Here is a 12155-nt window from a genome sequence, read left to right as displayed (position 1 = left end):
TTAGTCTCAGAATATGTTTCTTCTCTTTCAGCAGATAGTGGTCTGCAGGAGGTTTTAGATGAACATAAGATCAGTCTGAAGACGAGATGTGAACATGTGACTGAAGGAACTGATGAACCAGGAAGTGGAACCCTCCTCAACAGGATCTACATTGAGCTCTACATCACAGAGGGACAGAGTGAAGAGGTTAATACCCAACATGAGGTGAGGCAGCTTGAGACAGCTTCCAAGATGGAGACCCTCCATGACACTCCAATCAAGTGCCACGAGATCTTTAAAGCCTTACCTGACCAACAGAGACACATCAGAGTGGTTCTGACGAACGGCGTCGCTGGCGTTGGAAAAACCTTCTCAGTGCAGAAGTTCACTCTGGACTGGGCAGAGGGCTTGGAAAACCAAGATGTCAGTCTGGTGGTTCTGCTTTCATTCAGGGAGCTGAACCTGATCAAAGATGAGCAGTACAGTCTTCTCACACTGCTCCATGTTTTCCATCCAACATTACAGAAGGTCACAGCAGAGCAGCTCGCTGTCTGTAAACTTTTGTTCATCTTTGACGGCCTGGATGAAAGCAGACTTTCACTGGATTTCCACAACAATGAGGTTGTGTCTGACGTCACACAGAAGTCTTCAGTCAACGTGCTGTTGACAAACCTCATCAAGGGGAATCTGCTTCCCTCGGCTCTCGTCTGGATAACTTCCAGACCTGCAGCAGCCAATCAGATCCCTCCTGAATGTGTCGACAGGGTTACAGAAGTACGAGGCTTCACTGACGCCCAGAAGGAGGAGTACTTCAGGAGGAGAGTCAGTGATGAAGATCTGTCCAACAGAATCATCTCACACATCAAGACCTCCAGGAGCCTCCACATCATGTGTCTAATCCCAGTCTTCTGCTGGATCACTGCTACAGTTCTGGACCACATGTTGACTACAGACCAGAACGGAGAGCTGCCCAAGACCCTGACTGACATGTACTCACTCTTCCTGCTGGTTCAGACAAAGAGGAAGAAGCAGAAGTATGATGAGGGACATAAGAAGAGTCCACAGGAGCTGATGGAGGCTGACAGGGAAGTTCTTCGGAAGCTGGGGAGGCTGGCGTTTGAACAGCTGGAGAAAGGAAACATCATGTTCTACCAAGAAGACCTGGAGCAGTGTGGTCTTGATGTCACAGAGGCCTCAGTCTACTCAGGAGTTTGTACAGAGATCTTCAAAAGAGAGAGTGTGATCTTCCAGAAAACAGTCTACTGCTTTGTTCATCTGAGCATTCAGGAGTTTCTGGCTGCAGTCTACACGTTCCACTGTTACACCAACAGGAACACAGAGGTACTGGAGGACTTCCTAGGAAAAAACTGGGGATACAAAAACACTGACTCATCTTTTGATAGTGATTCATCCCTGGATGAAGATGAGTCCTGTAATTATGATGATGACACTGACTTAGCCTTGGATGTCTTCCTCAAGATGGTCATAGCCAAATCCCTTAAAAGTAAAAATGGCCACCTGGACCTGTTTGTTCGTTTCCTTCATGGCCTCTCTCTGGAGTCCAACCAGAGACTCTTAGGAGGCCTGCTGGGTCAGACAGACAACAGTCCAGAAATCATCCAGAGAGTCATCAACAACCTGAAGGAAACAGACATGTATAAGATCTCTCCTGACAGAAGCATCAACATCTTCCACTGTCTGACGGAGATGAACGACCACTCAGTCCATCAGGAGATCCAAGAGTTCCTGAAGTCAGAGAACAGATCAGAGAAGAAACTCTCTGTGATCCACTGCTCAGCTCTGGCCTACATGCTGCAGATGTCAGAGGAGGTTCTGGATGAGTTGAACCTGCAGAAGTACAACACATCAACCCAGGGACGACTGAGACTGATTCCAGCTGTGAGGAACTGCAGGAAGGCTCTGTAAGTGCAGATGTGATTAACGTTAGCACCTGATTATTACTATTTGAAAATTGCTGTATTTTATAATAATAAGAAGAAGAAGAAGAAAAAGAAACAGTAAACAGTTGTCCTTCACAGTCATACCAAAGGATTATTTATCCTCAGTGCAGATCTACCACAAGCCTAACCAGCTCTGAGAGATTGATTCACCCGTGCTGTGGTGCTTCTTGTGGGGTGCTGGCGGTGTGTTTTAGCCTTAATGGTTTTCTGGTTAAGATTGCCTCAAGCTAACTTTGTGGAGACAGACATGGGGTCAGGTCACACTGACAGACTATGGACATAATTGAAGCCTAAATGTAACCAAATTTCTCTCCCTTCGTCTGTAGATTAATGCAAAACAGAGATTACATTACATTTCTTCATTCATGAGAGAGAGTGATGAGAATTATTGTTTCATATCAAACAGTGAGATAAGATCAGCTAAACCACTGATGTGAAAAGCAAATGTTCATCATAACAGGAACTGCCAAACTGTTTTGTTTTTACTGTCATAATAGCATCATTTGTAATAATTATGTCTTGACAGATTTTCTGACTGTGGACTCTCAGAGACTCACTGTGAAGTTGTGGTCTCGGCTCTGAAGTCCAACCCGTCCCACCTGAGAGAGCTGGACCTGAGTAAGAACAAGCTGCAGGACTCAGGAGTGAAGAAACTGTCTGCTGGACTGAAGAGTCCAAACTGTAGACTGGAGAGTTTGAGGTCAGTTCACTGATTGTAGCTTATGTTAATTTTATTTGTGTCATAAAACATTTGGGGTTTGCCTGAGCACAAACCTGAAGATATTAAAATTTTAAAGAAAAGAAAAAGACTGCTTCTTTCAGTGGCATCGGGCAGCGCTTTAACTGCCTTCCTACGGGCTCTTGCACTTGAGTTTGGCTGCCAAACACTTGGTTGTATCGCCAGGTGTATCTCCCTTGTATTAGGCTGGCCTTGCATCCGACCAATATGTGCCTGAGAGTTACTGAAACTATACATTGGGAATAGGCTGGATCCTCTTCCAGCCAAAGTTTGAGGGACAGGGCAGTGGCTCTGATGATGGAGCTTAACCTGACTCATTCCATGGTCCACAGCCCATCCCAACAGAGTTTCCTTCTCTCAACACTGTCCCACTTTGTCCAGTGACCTCGCTTGGCTTGGGATATGATCCTGGCTGCTTCTTCTTAGCGGCACACTTCCCCCACCACCAGCTGTTGGCGCTCTGCCAAGGTTTTTCCAATGTAGGTTTGCTTGCATCCTGTCCTGCTGCTGAGTGAGATGATGTGTCCATTTCCTCCCTGTTGCAGTGGTTAGACCAACGCCTCTTATGATTTAGTCCTGTGATTCTGTGAGACACATTTGTACTCCTCCACCAGGATAGAGACCACCAAGCCACTTGTTCACTTGTGAGTTTACCAGCCTCTCCAGCCGATTGGCATGAGATAGCGTGACCTCGTAGATGGTAATTGGCCACATGAGTCGGGGAAGGAGGCCAAATTGAAATTAGTAGTAATTAGTAATGTTGATCTCCACATTTAAAACCTGAACACATCTGATTGGATTAGAAATTATTTTATCTACATCTTTTATTCTTTATTCAGTTTGTGGGACTGCAGTTTGTCAGAGATCAGCTGTGATTATCTGGTCTCAGCTCTGAAGTCCAACCCCTCCCATCTGAGAGAGCTGGAGCTGAGTAACAACAACCTGCTGGATTCAGGAGTGAAGCTGCTGTGTGGTTTTCTGGAGAGTCCACACTGTAGACTGGAGACTCTGAGGTCAGACACCATTTTTTCCTTCTGTGCTGAGATTAATATGATGTGAAAGTTATGGTGACAGTACAGTGCAGACATAAGGCTGATATTATACTGATCCACACTGAGTATCTTAATGATAAAGTCTGGTTTCTTCTTCAGTGATTTAGTCCATTGACTGTGGCAGAGAAATGTTGAGCTCCACATTTAAAACCTGAATATAACAAGAAGAATCTACACTGGATAATCCACTCTTAACCTCTTAAAGACTTGATTTTCATTCGTGGTGGTGTCTCTCCAATTCTTGCCTGAGTATTTGCACACAGTATGACACACCACCTGCACTTATACAGTGTTTAGTATAGTTACCTTTACTAATAAGAAACTATTGGCCACACACCTCCAATTTAAGATCAAGTTGGACTGATCATTCAGCATACCTGGGTAAGAGCAGATGTGGATGGTTAAGAACGTTTGGTGCATCTGGAGTTGACTTCTGTTACCTTTTTATGAAAGGTGCTACATAAATACAGTTGAGTTAAATTTTTAACAGAAAATTAAGAGAAATTCAAGAAAATGTTGCTGCATGAGGCCCATTGTGTTCTAAAGTTACATAATTTATTCTTTATTCAGACTGAGTTATTGCAGGTTGTCAGAGATCAGCTGTGATTATCTGGTCTCAGCTCTGAAGTCCAACCCCTCCCATCTGAGAGAGCTGGAACTGTGGGGAAACAAGAAGCTGCAGGATTCAGGAGTGAAGCTGCTGTGTGGTTTTCTGGAGAGTCCACACTGTAGACTGGAGACTCTGAGGTCAGACACCATTTTTTACTTCTGTGCTGAGATTAATATGATGTGAAAGTTGTGCTGACAGTGAAGTGCAGACATAAGGCTGATATTGTACTTATAGTTCCTTGTTATTACAAAAATTACATAAATGCAATAAAAAGGTTATTTCAAGAAGTTATCTGTTTCAACTATTAGACAATAACAGTTAAATTCAGTGTTGGCTTTTCTGTATGTTCCCCACTTTGCACCTTTTGCTGATATCACAGACAACAGATCCTGAATACAAGTAAATTGCTGGGACTTTAATTTGTTAAAGACACAGAATGGTACCACAATAGTTTTCATCACTTTTACTCCTTCTACAGTATTGGACAGAAAACCGTGTTTTGTTGAGCAGTAGCTGGGCTCCCCCTCATAGCAGGCCGAGCAAGTTTCAAGTTTTCAAATTTCATGTTCATTTAATTTATAGCCCTTTAAAAAGCAAACAGGTTTTTGTGCCTGAGTGCTTCACAAAGACAGACAGACTGCATACATATTCACATATGAACATAAAGGTATAAACTGTATTTGCAAAGCACGTTTTGCATATGAAGCAAGATTATGATTAAAAAAAAGCTTTACCCTACATTTCACAATCACCCACGTTTATACACTGATGGCAGAAGCTGCTATGCAAGCCAACTGCTCATAAGAAACTAACTAACCCGTCCATACACCGAAGGCACAGCATTGGGAGCAATTTAGTGTTCAGTGTCTTTCCCGAGCACACTTCCACATGCAGCAGGGATCAAATCGCCAACCCTTCTGATTAGTGGACCACCCGCTCTACCTGAGCCACAGCCACCCCAAATAAAAACACAAGGAATCAAATAAAAACAGGTTGAACTCAGTTAAAAACCAAGGAGCTCCTACAAAAAAATCCCTGTCCTTGAACAGTGTCTTCTGAAGTTACATAATTTGTTCTCTATTCAGATTGAGTGACTGCAGTTTGTCAGAGATCAGCTGTGATTATTTAGTCTCAGCTTTGAAGTCCAACCCCTCCCATCTGAGAGTGCTGCAGCTGAGTGACAACAAGCTGCAGGATTCAGGAGTGAAGCTGCTGTGTGGTTTTCTGGAGAGTCCACACTGTAGACTGGAGACTCTGAGGTCAGACACCCTTTTTTACTTCTGTGCTGAGATTAATATGATGTGAAAGTTGTGCTGTTTGTGAGTGCAATTTATGGAGTCATGTACATTTGTTGCCATTACATGACTTAAGATCAAAAACTAGCGAGACGACAGTTTTGCTTACGCGGCAAAATATGAGGCCCATCGTTTCTCAAGCTGAGCTTGAAATTCTAATTCATGTTTTTATATTGTCCTGTTTTGATAAAGTCCCTCTTCCCTTGTCTCAACAAAACATCCCTGGGTTGTTTGCAGGCAGACAAAATGCTGCTGCTGCTAATTTTGAACAGGTCCTCCAAAAGGTGTCATGTGATACCTATCTTGATTTCTCTTCACTGGCTCACCATCAAACTCAAAATTCGATTTACGGTTCTTGTCATGAAATATAGAGCACTGCATGGTCAGGCACCTGCTAACATTAGAGATATACTACAGCCCTTCATCACCAGCAGGGCTCTGATTAGGGTCTCCTTGAGCCAGACTAAAATCACCTAATATAATGACGTTGCTGTCAAAAATACATTTCCTTATTCCTCCTATAACTTGCTTAAAGAGACCATTTCGACAAACAAATAACCTTGTATCCTTAAATAGTGACAGCAACAGGTGGAGAGTTAGTATGGAGCCAAATTTAACACAAAAAGTCCAAATTACAATTGACATGTAGATGTTTTATTTGATGACTCTTATAACAAGGCTGCAGATATTCAAATTCCCCATATTCTATCCTTCGGGTTTGGCTTGGGAATCTCAAGATCCTGTTATGACTTACAGTGTGGAAAATGTATTTCTCTAACTTTATACACTTCTATTTGGTTTAAGAATCTGTGTTTTCTGTACAGTATTTATCAACCGACTTGTTGAGGGACAGTGGTTTTAAGTGGTTTTAAGTTACATTCTAAACCTTCTTCAGCTCTGAACAGATTATTAAATACTGAATGATTTCAATCAGGAACATTGTCTTCTAAACTTACATCTTTTATTCTTTATTCAGATTGAGTTGGTGCAGTTTGTCAGAGATGAGCTGTGATTATCTGGTCTCAGCTCTGAAGTCCAACCCCTCCCATCTGAGAGATCTGAGGCTAAAAGGGAACAAGCTGCAGGATTCAGGCGTGAAGCTGCTGTCTGATCTTGTGAAGAGTCCACACTGTAGACTGGAGACTCTGAGGTCAGTAGTTGGTTTGAGTCAGTCCATGCTGATTTCAGGATTATTGTACTATAACTGTATTGTGACGACCTCTGTTGTATCAACTTGTGTGCTGTGTGATTCACCCGTCTCGCTGCATCTTTAAGGTAATCTGGAACACCTGAGGGCCCAGGTTATTGAAGTCTCATTGCCTCTGTCCACCGAGCCTAGCTCTTCCTCCCATCTTCCTATGGGCACAAATTTATTTGGTTTTGTATCCAAGTTTATCTTTATGCCTTGTTTTGCACCTTTTGCAACATCTACACACATCCTTCATTCGTACACAGTCATGGAACTGACATTCACACTACGCCTTAATTATCCTCAAATGGCACTTTAATTTACTTAATTTAGTTCAATGTGGTTCAGTAAAATATATTTTGTTAGAACTTTATAGTGGTTTCTCGCCTCTTTGTTGTGGACAGCCGGGTCATAATTAATTGGGGGCTCGTCCAAGATGATAGCAAATTGGGAGCTCGTCCATTTGGTTGTTAGGAAGTTTGTAGACTAGGACATTTTGTTGCGTTTGTCTGTGTGTTTTGTTCGCAACAGTTTTGCTGGTTTCTAGTTTTGAGAGATGCACCATATTTTTAACTAAAGTGTGTAGAAGCATGTGTTCTTGATTGTTCTCTCCACAGGATGTTATTTGTTTATGGTGTGTCTCCTATTTTTTATGGCCAAAGAGCCAGGTCATATACACAACACACACAGTTATATTACAGTTCATATTCCAGTATTTCCTGTAAACCTTGGACCTTCTCAGTGACTGCTTCCCTCAGTGAACAGAGGACTGCTGTGTACTGGTGGCAAGATTTGTAGCAGCCTTGTCACACGTGGCTAATAATTAATGTTTATTGATTATTATACAATGTTTTGGGTCAATTCTGATTAGCTACTGGGTGTCCATTAATTCCTGATGTGGGACACCTTTAGTAGGATTTACCAGGGAAATTGAGTTTTGGCTTGTAAAAAAAATTGAAAAACACTTGAAAATATAAAATGATAGCAAGTCTTTGGCAAGTGACCATAATCGAGGTGTCCATAATCAGGAATTAATGGACTTCACAGAGGCTGTTAATTCCTGATAATGAACACCTCGTCAGGCATTGTCCCTTACGTAATTAGTTTCTTGTATGTTTATATCTTGTATTACTCTTACCTTCTTTCCATAGCCCTTTTGTTCTCTCTCTCTCTCTCTCTCTCTCTCTCTCTCTATATATATATATATATATATATATTATAGTTCTGAAGCTAAGTTACACAGCTAAGCTAAGCTACACAGCTGCTACACTGCTGGTCTGAACTGGACTGAAGTCCCTGCTGCTCTTTATACTGGATGTGCTGATGGAGGGAGTCTCTGTAAACACTGATTTATGACTTCTGTTGTCTGTCTTCTTCTCTCATCAGATGTAAGTGATCTCTGTCAGAGTGTGAGTGGTGAGGAAGGAGGTTGTGTTGGAGGATCAGCTGTGTCCTGATGATCCAGAGAGGTTGAAGCAGCAGCATCAGCTCTGACTGGGCCATGTTACTGGGAGGTAGAGTGGAGAGGAGAGCTTCATCCAGCAGTGACTGACAGAGGAATCACAACCAGTGGAGATGACTCTCAGTGCTGCAGTCTGAACTGCTCTGAGATCAGCTCCACTGTCAGACACAATGTCAAGTCCACCATCATCCCTGTGTGTTCCTCTGGATGTGACAGAGTATCATCAGTGTATCTGGACTGCTCTGCTGCTGCTCTGTCCTTCTACACAGTCTCTGCAGACACACTGAGACTCCTCCACTCCTTCTGCTCCACACTCAACCTCCTCCTCCACCTGGAACCTCCACCTGGATTTGTCCTGTCTTTTTTATTATTCTTTCAGATATTCTGAACCCAAACCAGTTCTATTTTTGGCATCTGTTAATTGGAGCAATTTATCTGTACTCACTATACTATACTTTTTCTACATCCTAACAGATGAACTGAACTGAACTAAAGAACTTCAGAGTCTGCTGAAATCTGTTTGTCACTATGAACAACTTTCACTCTAATATAATTTGATCTGTTGTTAAAATAAAAATATATTATTAAAATACTTAAACCGAACTTTTACTGGCTTTTTTTGACATTTCTAAGTGAAATACTAAATTCAATTTCACTCACCAACTTCATTGCAGAGGTCTAATTGTTTAACACAGACTTTAACTGTGGCTGAAATCCTGTATCAGACTGATCAGTTTCACTCTCACCTCAGTTTCAACTTTTACTTCACTGCAGTTTCCTGCGTTACAACTGTATTTCCAAATCTAGCTTGCTGGAAATTATGCCCTTGCTTTTTTGTAAAAAGAAAAAAAAATAACAACAAGGAAATTGTGGTCTATTTCATTAATATAGTAGTAACCATATTTATATTAATATTCACTTTATTTCGTATGTTTCAGTGAAGTCCAGTAATTTGAATTTTTTTTAGAGACAGTTATTACAGTTTTAAATGAATCAATTTGACATAATAACGAAGTTACAGTGGTCAGGACTGTTACAGAGGTCAGTGCTGTAGATGCAAGGCAAATATTACCTATATCTTCAATGATTTGATTGAGTTCATTTGACAATAATACCTAGTTACGCAGGACAGAAGTCTGTTCTATATACAGATCAGAGGTCAGTGCTCTAGATACAGCAGAAATTCCTCAGTGCTGAATTGTATTGCATTCCCAAATTTAGGAATGTTATACATAAAGCCACATTGCACGCTTGTTTTAACATTTCATACAATTCTATCAAAAGTAGCTCCACCCTGTGGCCCTCATTAAAAACCTGCCATATCTCTTCAACACAGTATTCATGCACATACACTTATGACAGATTTTGGGTGGTATCTTCAGTAGAAAATCATGAACACTTGTTGCTGGAAGTCTTTCAGAAGCAGTGCCTTTAAGTGGTGGCAGCAACAGATGCTGCAATCACATGCACTTTGTTCTTTCTTCTTCTTCTTTCTACTTTTAAAATGTCATACATTTCTAATATAAGTACCTCCCACCTCTGCCGATTAACTTTAACTTTAACCTGCTATGCACAACTCTTTTAGTACAAACTTACCATGTAACAATTGCAATGTACAGTTACACAATGTCATAAAATATATACAAATATACTTCACATAGTGTATATATTCTCATTATAGCTTCTATATCATCTATTATAGCTTTATTATAATTTTAATGTGTTTTTACTCTTTACTGTTTGCACTACCTTTCCCCTGTGCTGCTGTGTCAAACGTGAATTTCTTCCATGGGGGATCAGTAAAGGAACATTTTATCATCTTATTTTTATCAAAATTCTACATTGCTAACAGGGGACTGTCAGACTAACCTATCCAACAGGGGATTGATGTTTCTGGTTATTTAAAATAACCCAAAATAGCATAGAACCTTTTCTTGTAAGGTCTTTTAGCAGAATATTACTTCAAATGTATTTTTTAAATTTTTTTTAAAGAAATTGCCAAGAGGGGACGTTTTTCCATTGGTGATGTCTACCTATCAAAGAGGGGACCTCCATATACTGCAGTGGAACTGCCTCTACCCCTTCTTTTACCTTCAATAAGTGTTTGTTTACTGCAAAGACTTTCTTTCTGTAATGTTTTCAATATTTAAACCTTTATCTGTGATACAATTATTACAAAAATACATTACAAAAATAATCATGGCCACTTTTTTTGAGAATAAATAATGATTTACCTGCAATTAAGAAGTAACTTGGTCGCATGCACTAATATTAAGGCATACAGTGCTAGCAACAAAATCAATTTATATAGGCTTTGATTACAGAAATGATAAATTATTACAATAGTGCACTAATTAAAATTTCTTAAGGGAATTTGTATTCTTTTTATGATGTGTGTGGAATGGTGAAATAAACAGAGTGGTCCATTTATCCTTATTGTTATTAGATTCTATTTTATTTTGTTTTTGCCCTTAATAACAAACATTTCCTAATCTTGGGCAGGTTTTGGATCATACGTTGACTGTCATGTTGTGGCTGTTCGGATGAGACACAGATTACAGTAATCAAAATAAAGAAAAATAAGAAGAATAAAAGTTAAAAATTAAACAGGAAAAAATGAGTAATAAAGTAGTAAGATCGTTTCTTTTTAGTTTTAATTAATAAACTTGTTTGATTAGCCCTTTAAAGTGGCTCAGTCCCAAAATCCCAACATACTGACCACTTTTCACAAGCACTGGATGTCAATCAGTTTTCCAATAAACAAGCTCAGTTTGCAATTCTTCTCAATAATTGTCTGTTAATTCTCAGTACATAAAAAAGTCCCCACTTGAACTGTATTGTATGACAGGAGTCCACTGTTGGCTGGTCGTTCTATGCTATTCCCACTTAGATAGCATAGAACGACATTCACACTCCAGCAAGGGTGAATAAAAAAGACATAAGCAAAATTCTTAGGAGAAAGTAATAATCTAAACTAAACATAATATAATCTGTAGTGATGTTTTTATTTTTTATTAAAGTGGCACCAATAATGTTGTCATTGTAGTTTTTTGAAATGTGGAGTGTATTGTGAAAACATGACAACCTATCATGACACACAATATGTAAGTGAAGCAACATATATGACTTATTTTGGACATATCTAAGGGACAATTGAGCTAGAGGATAGATTAACCCAACAGAGCGCACTGTTAGACCCCAGGCAGCTACTGTAGTCATTGGTGAAAATGTACCTTCATTTACCCTATTATAGTCCAGATGGTTTGGGTTGGACTGGAGTCTTTACCTGCATTGAACTATCATTTGTTTTCCCCCAATATTTACAATGAAGTTGTACATTAATTGATGAATATAGAAGGCATATTAGAGGGTTGTCAAATGGCGCAGGATGAGGAACTGAGAGTTTGCATACAGTGAAAGGCACATAGGCTGCATTAAGTTCATAGAATGACAGGGGTCCCCTGTTGAATGAATGGTATGGAACATTATCTACATCTAAAACATTCATCTACCACAGCTTGGTTCAAATGGCGATGCAGAAGTCACGTGATCTTGTGTGATGTCTAGTTCAATTCAATTGAGGAATTGTCGTGAAGACCAAAGGGTCAGACACATAAATGACTGTGTGTGTCTGTGATTAAATGTTAATCCTTCAGTATTAAGAGGCAGCAGATGGTGCAGCAGTTACTATAGTTACAGTTTTGTATATTTAAAATAATGAAAAATCAGTTTGTTATAATGACACTTTTCACTTTTATTAAAGCAGGAAAAGATTAAACGTTACAGAAGTTAAATGTGTTTCATTTAAACTAACCCAGGTTTCCAGAAGGTGTGTCAGATATAGTCAGTGAAACTGAGGCAGAAGATT

The 12155-nt window shown here is 40.0% G+C and overlaps 1 protein-coding gene across 2 annotated transcripts in view; it reads left to right on the top strand.

The window, feature by feature from the left end:
- LOC127355190 (uncharacterized) overlaps window positions 1-12155 on the top strand; it is a 212150-nt gene that overhangs the window by 21842 nt on the left and 178153 nt on the right. Inside the window, exons 4-8 of one of the 2 annotated variants that reach the window (XM_051385711.1) lie at window positions 32-1901; window positions 2467-2640; window positions 3519-3692; window positions 4302-4478; window positions 5427-5600. In XM_051385711.1, the coding sequence (XP_051241671.1) occupies window positions 32-1901; window positions 2467-2640; window positions 3519-3692; window positions 4302-4478; window positions 5427-5600 (2569 nt within the window). The remainder of the gene's footprint in view (window positions 1-31; window positions 1902-2466; window positions 2641-3518; window positions 3693-4301; window positions 4479-5426; window positions 5601-12155) is intronic. The other variant, XM_051385710.1, reaches the window with a different exon arrangement.

Source organism: Dicentrarchus labrax, unplaced genomic scaffold (genome assembly GCF_905237075.1).
Source record: "Dicentrarchus labrax unplaced genomic scaffold, dlabrax2021, whole genome shotgun sequence".
In the NCBI taxonomy this organism is placed as follows: Eukaryota; Metazoa; Chordata; class Actinopteri; family Moronidae; genus Dicentrarchus; species Dicentrarchus labrax.
This window is presented reverse-complemented; position numbering and strand designations above follow the sequence as displayed.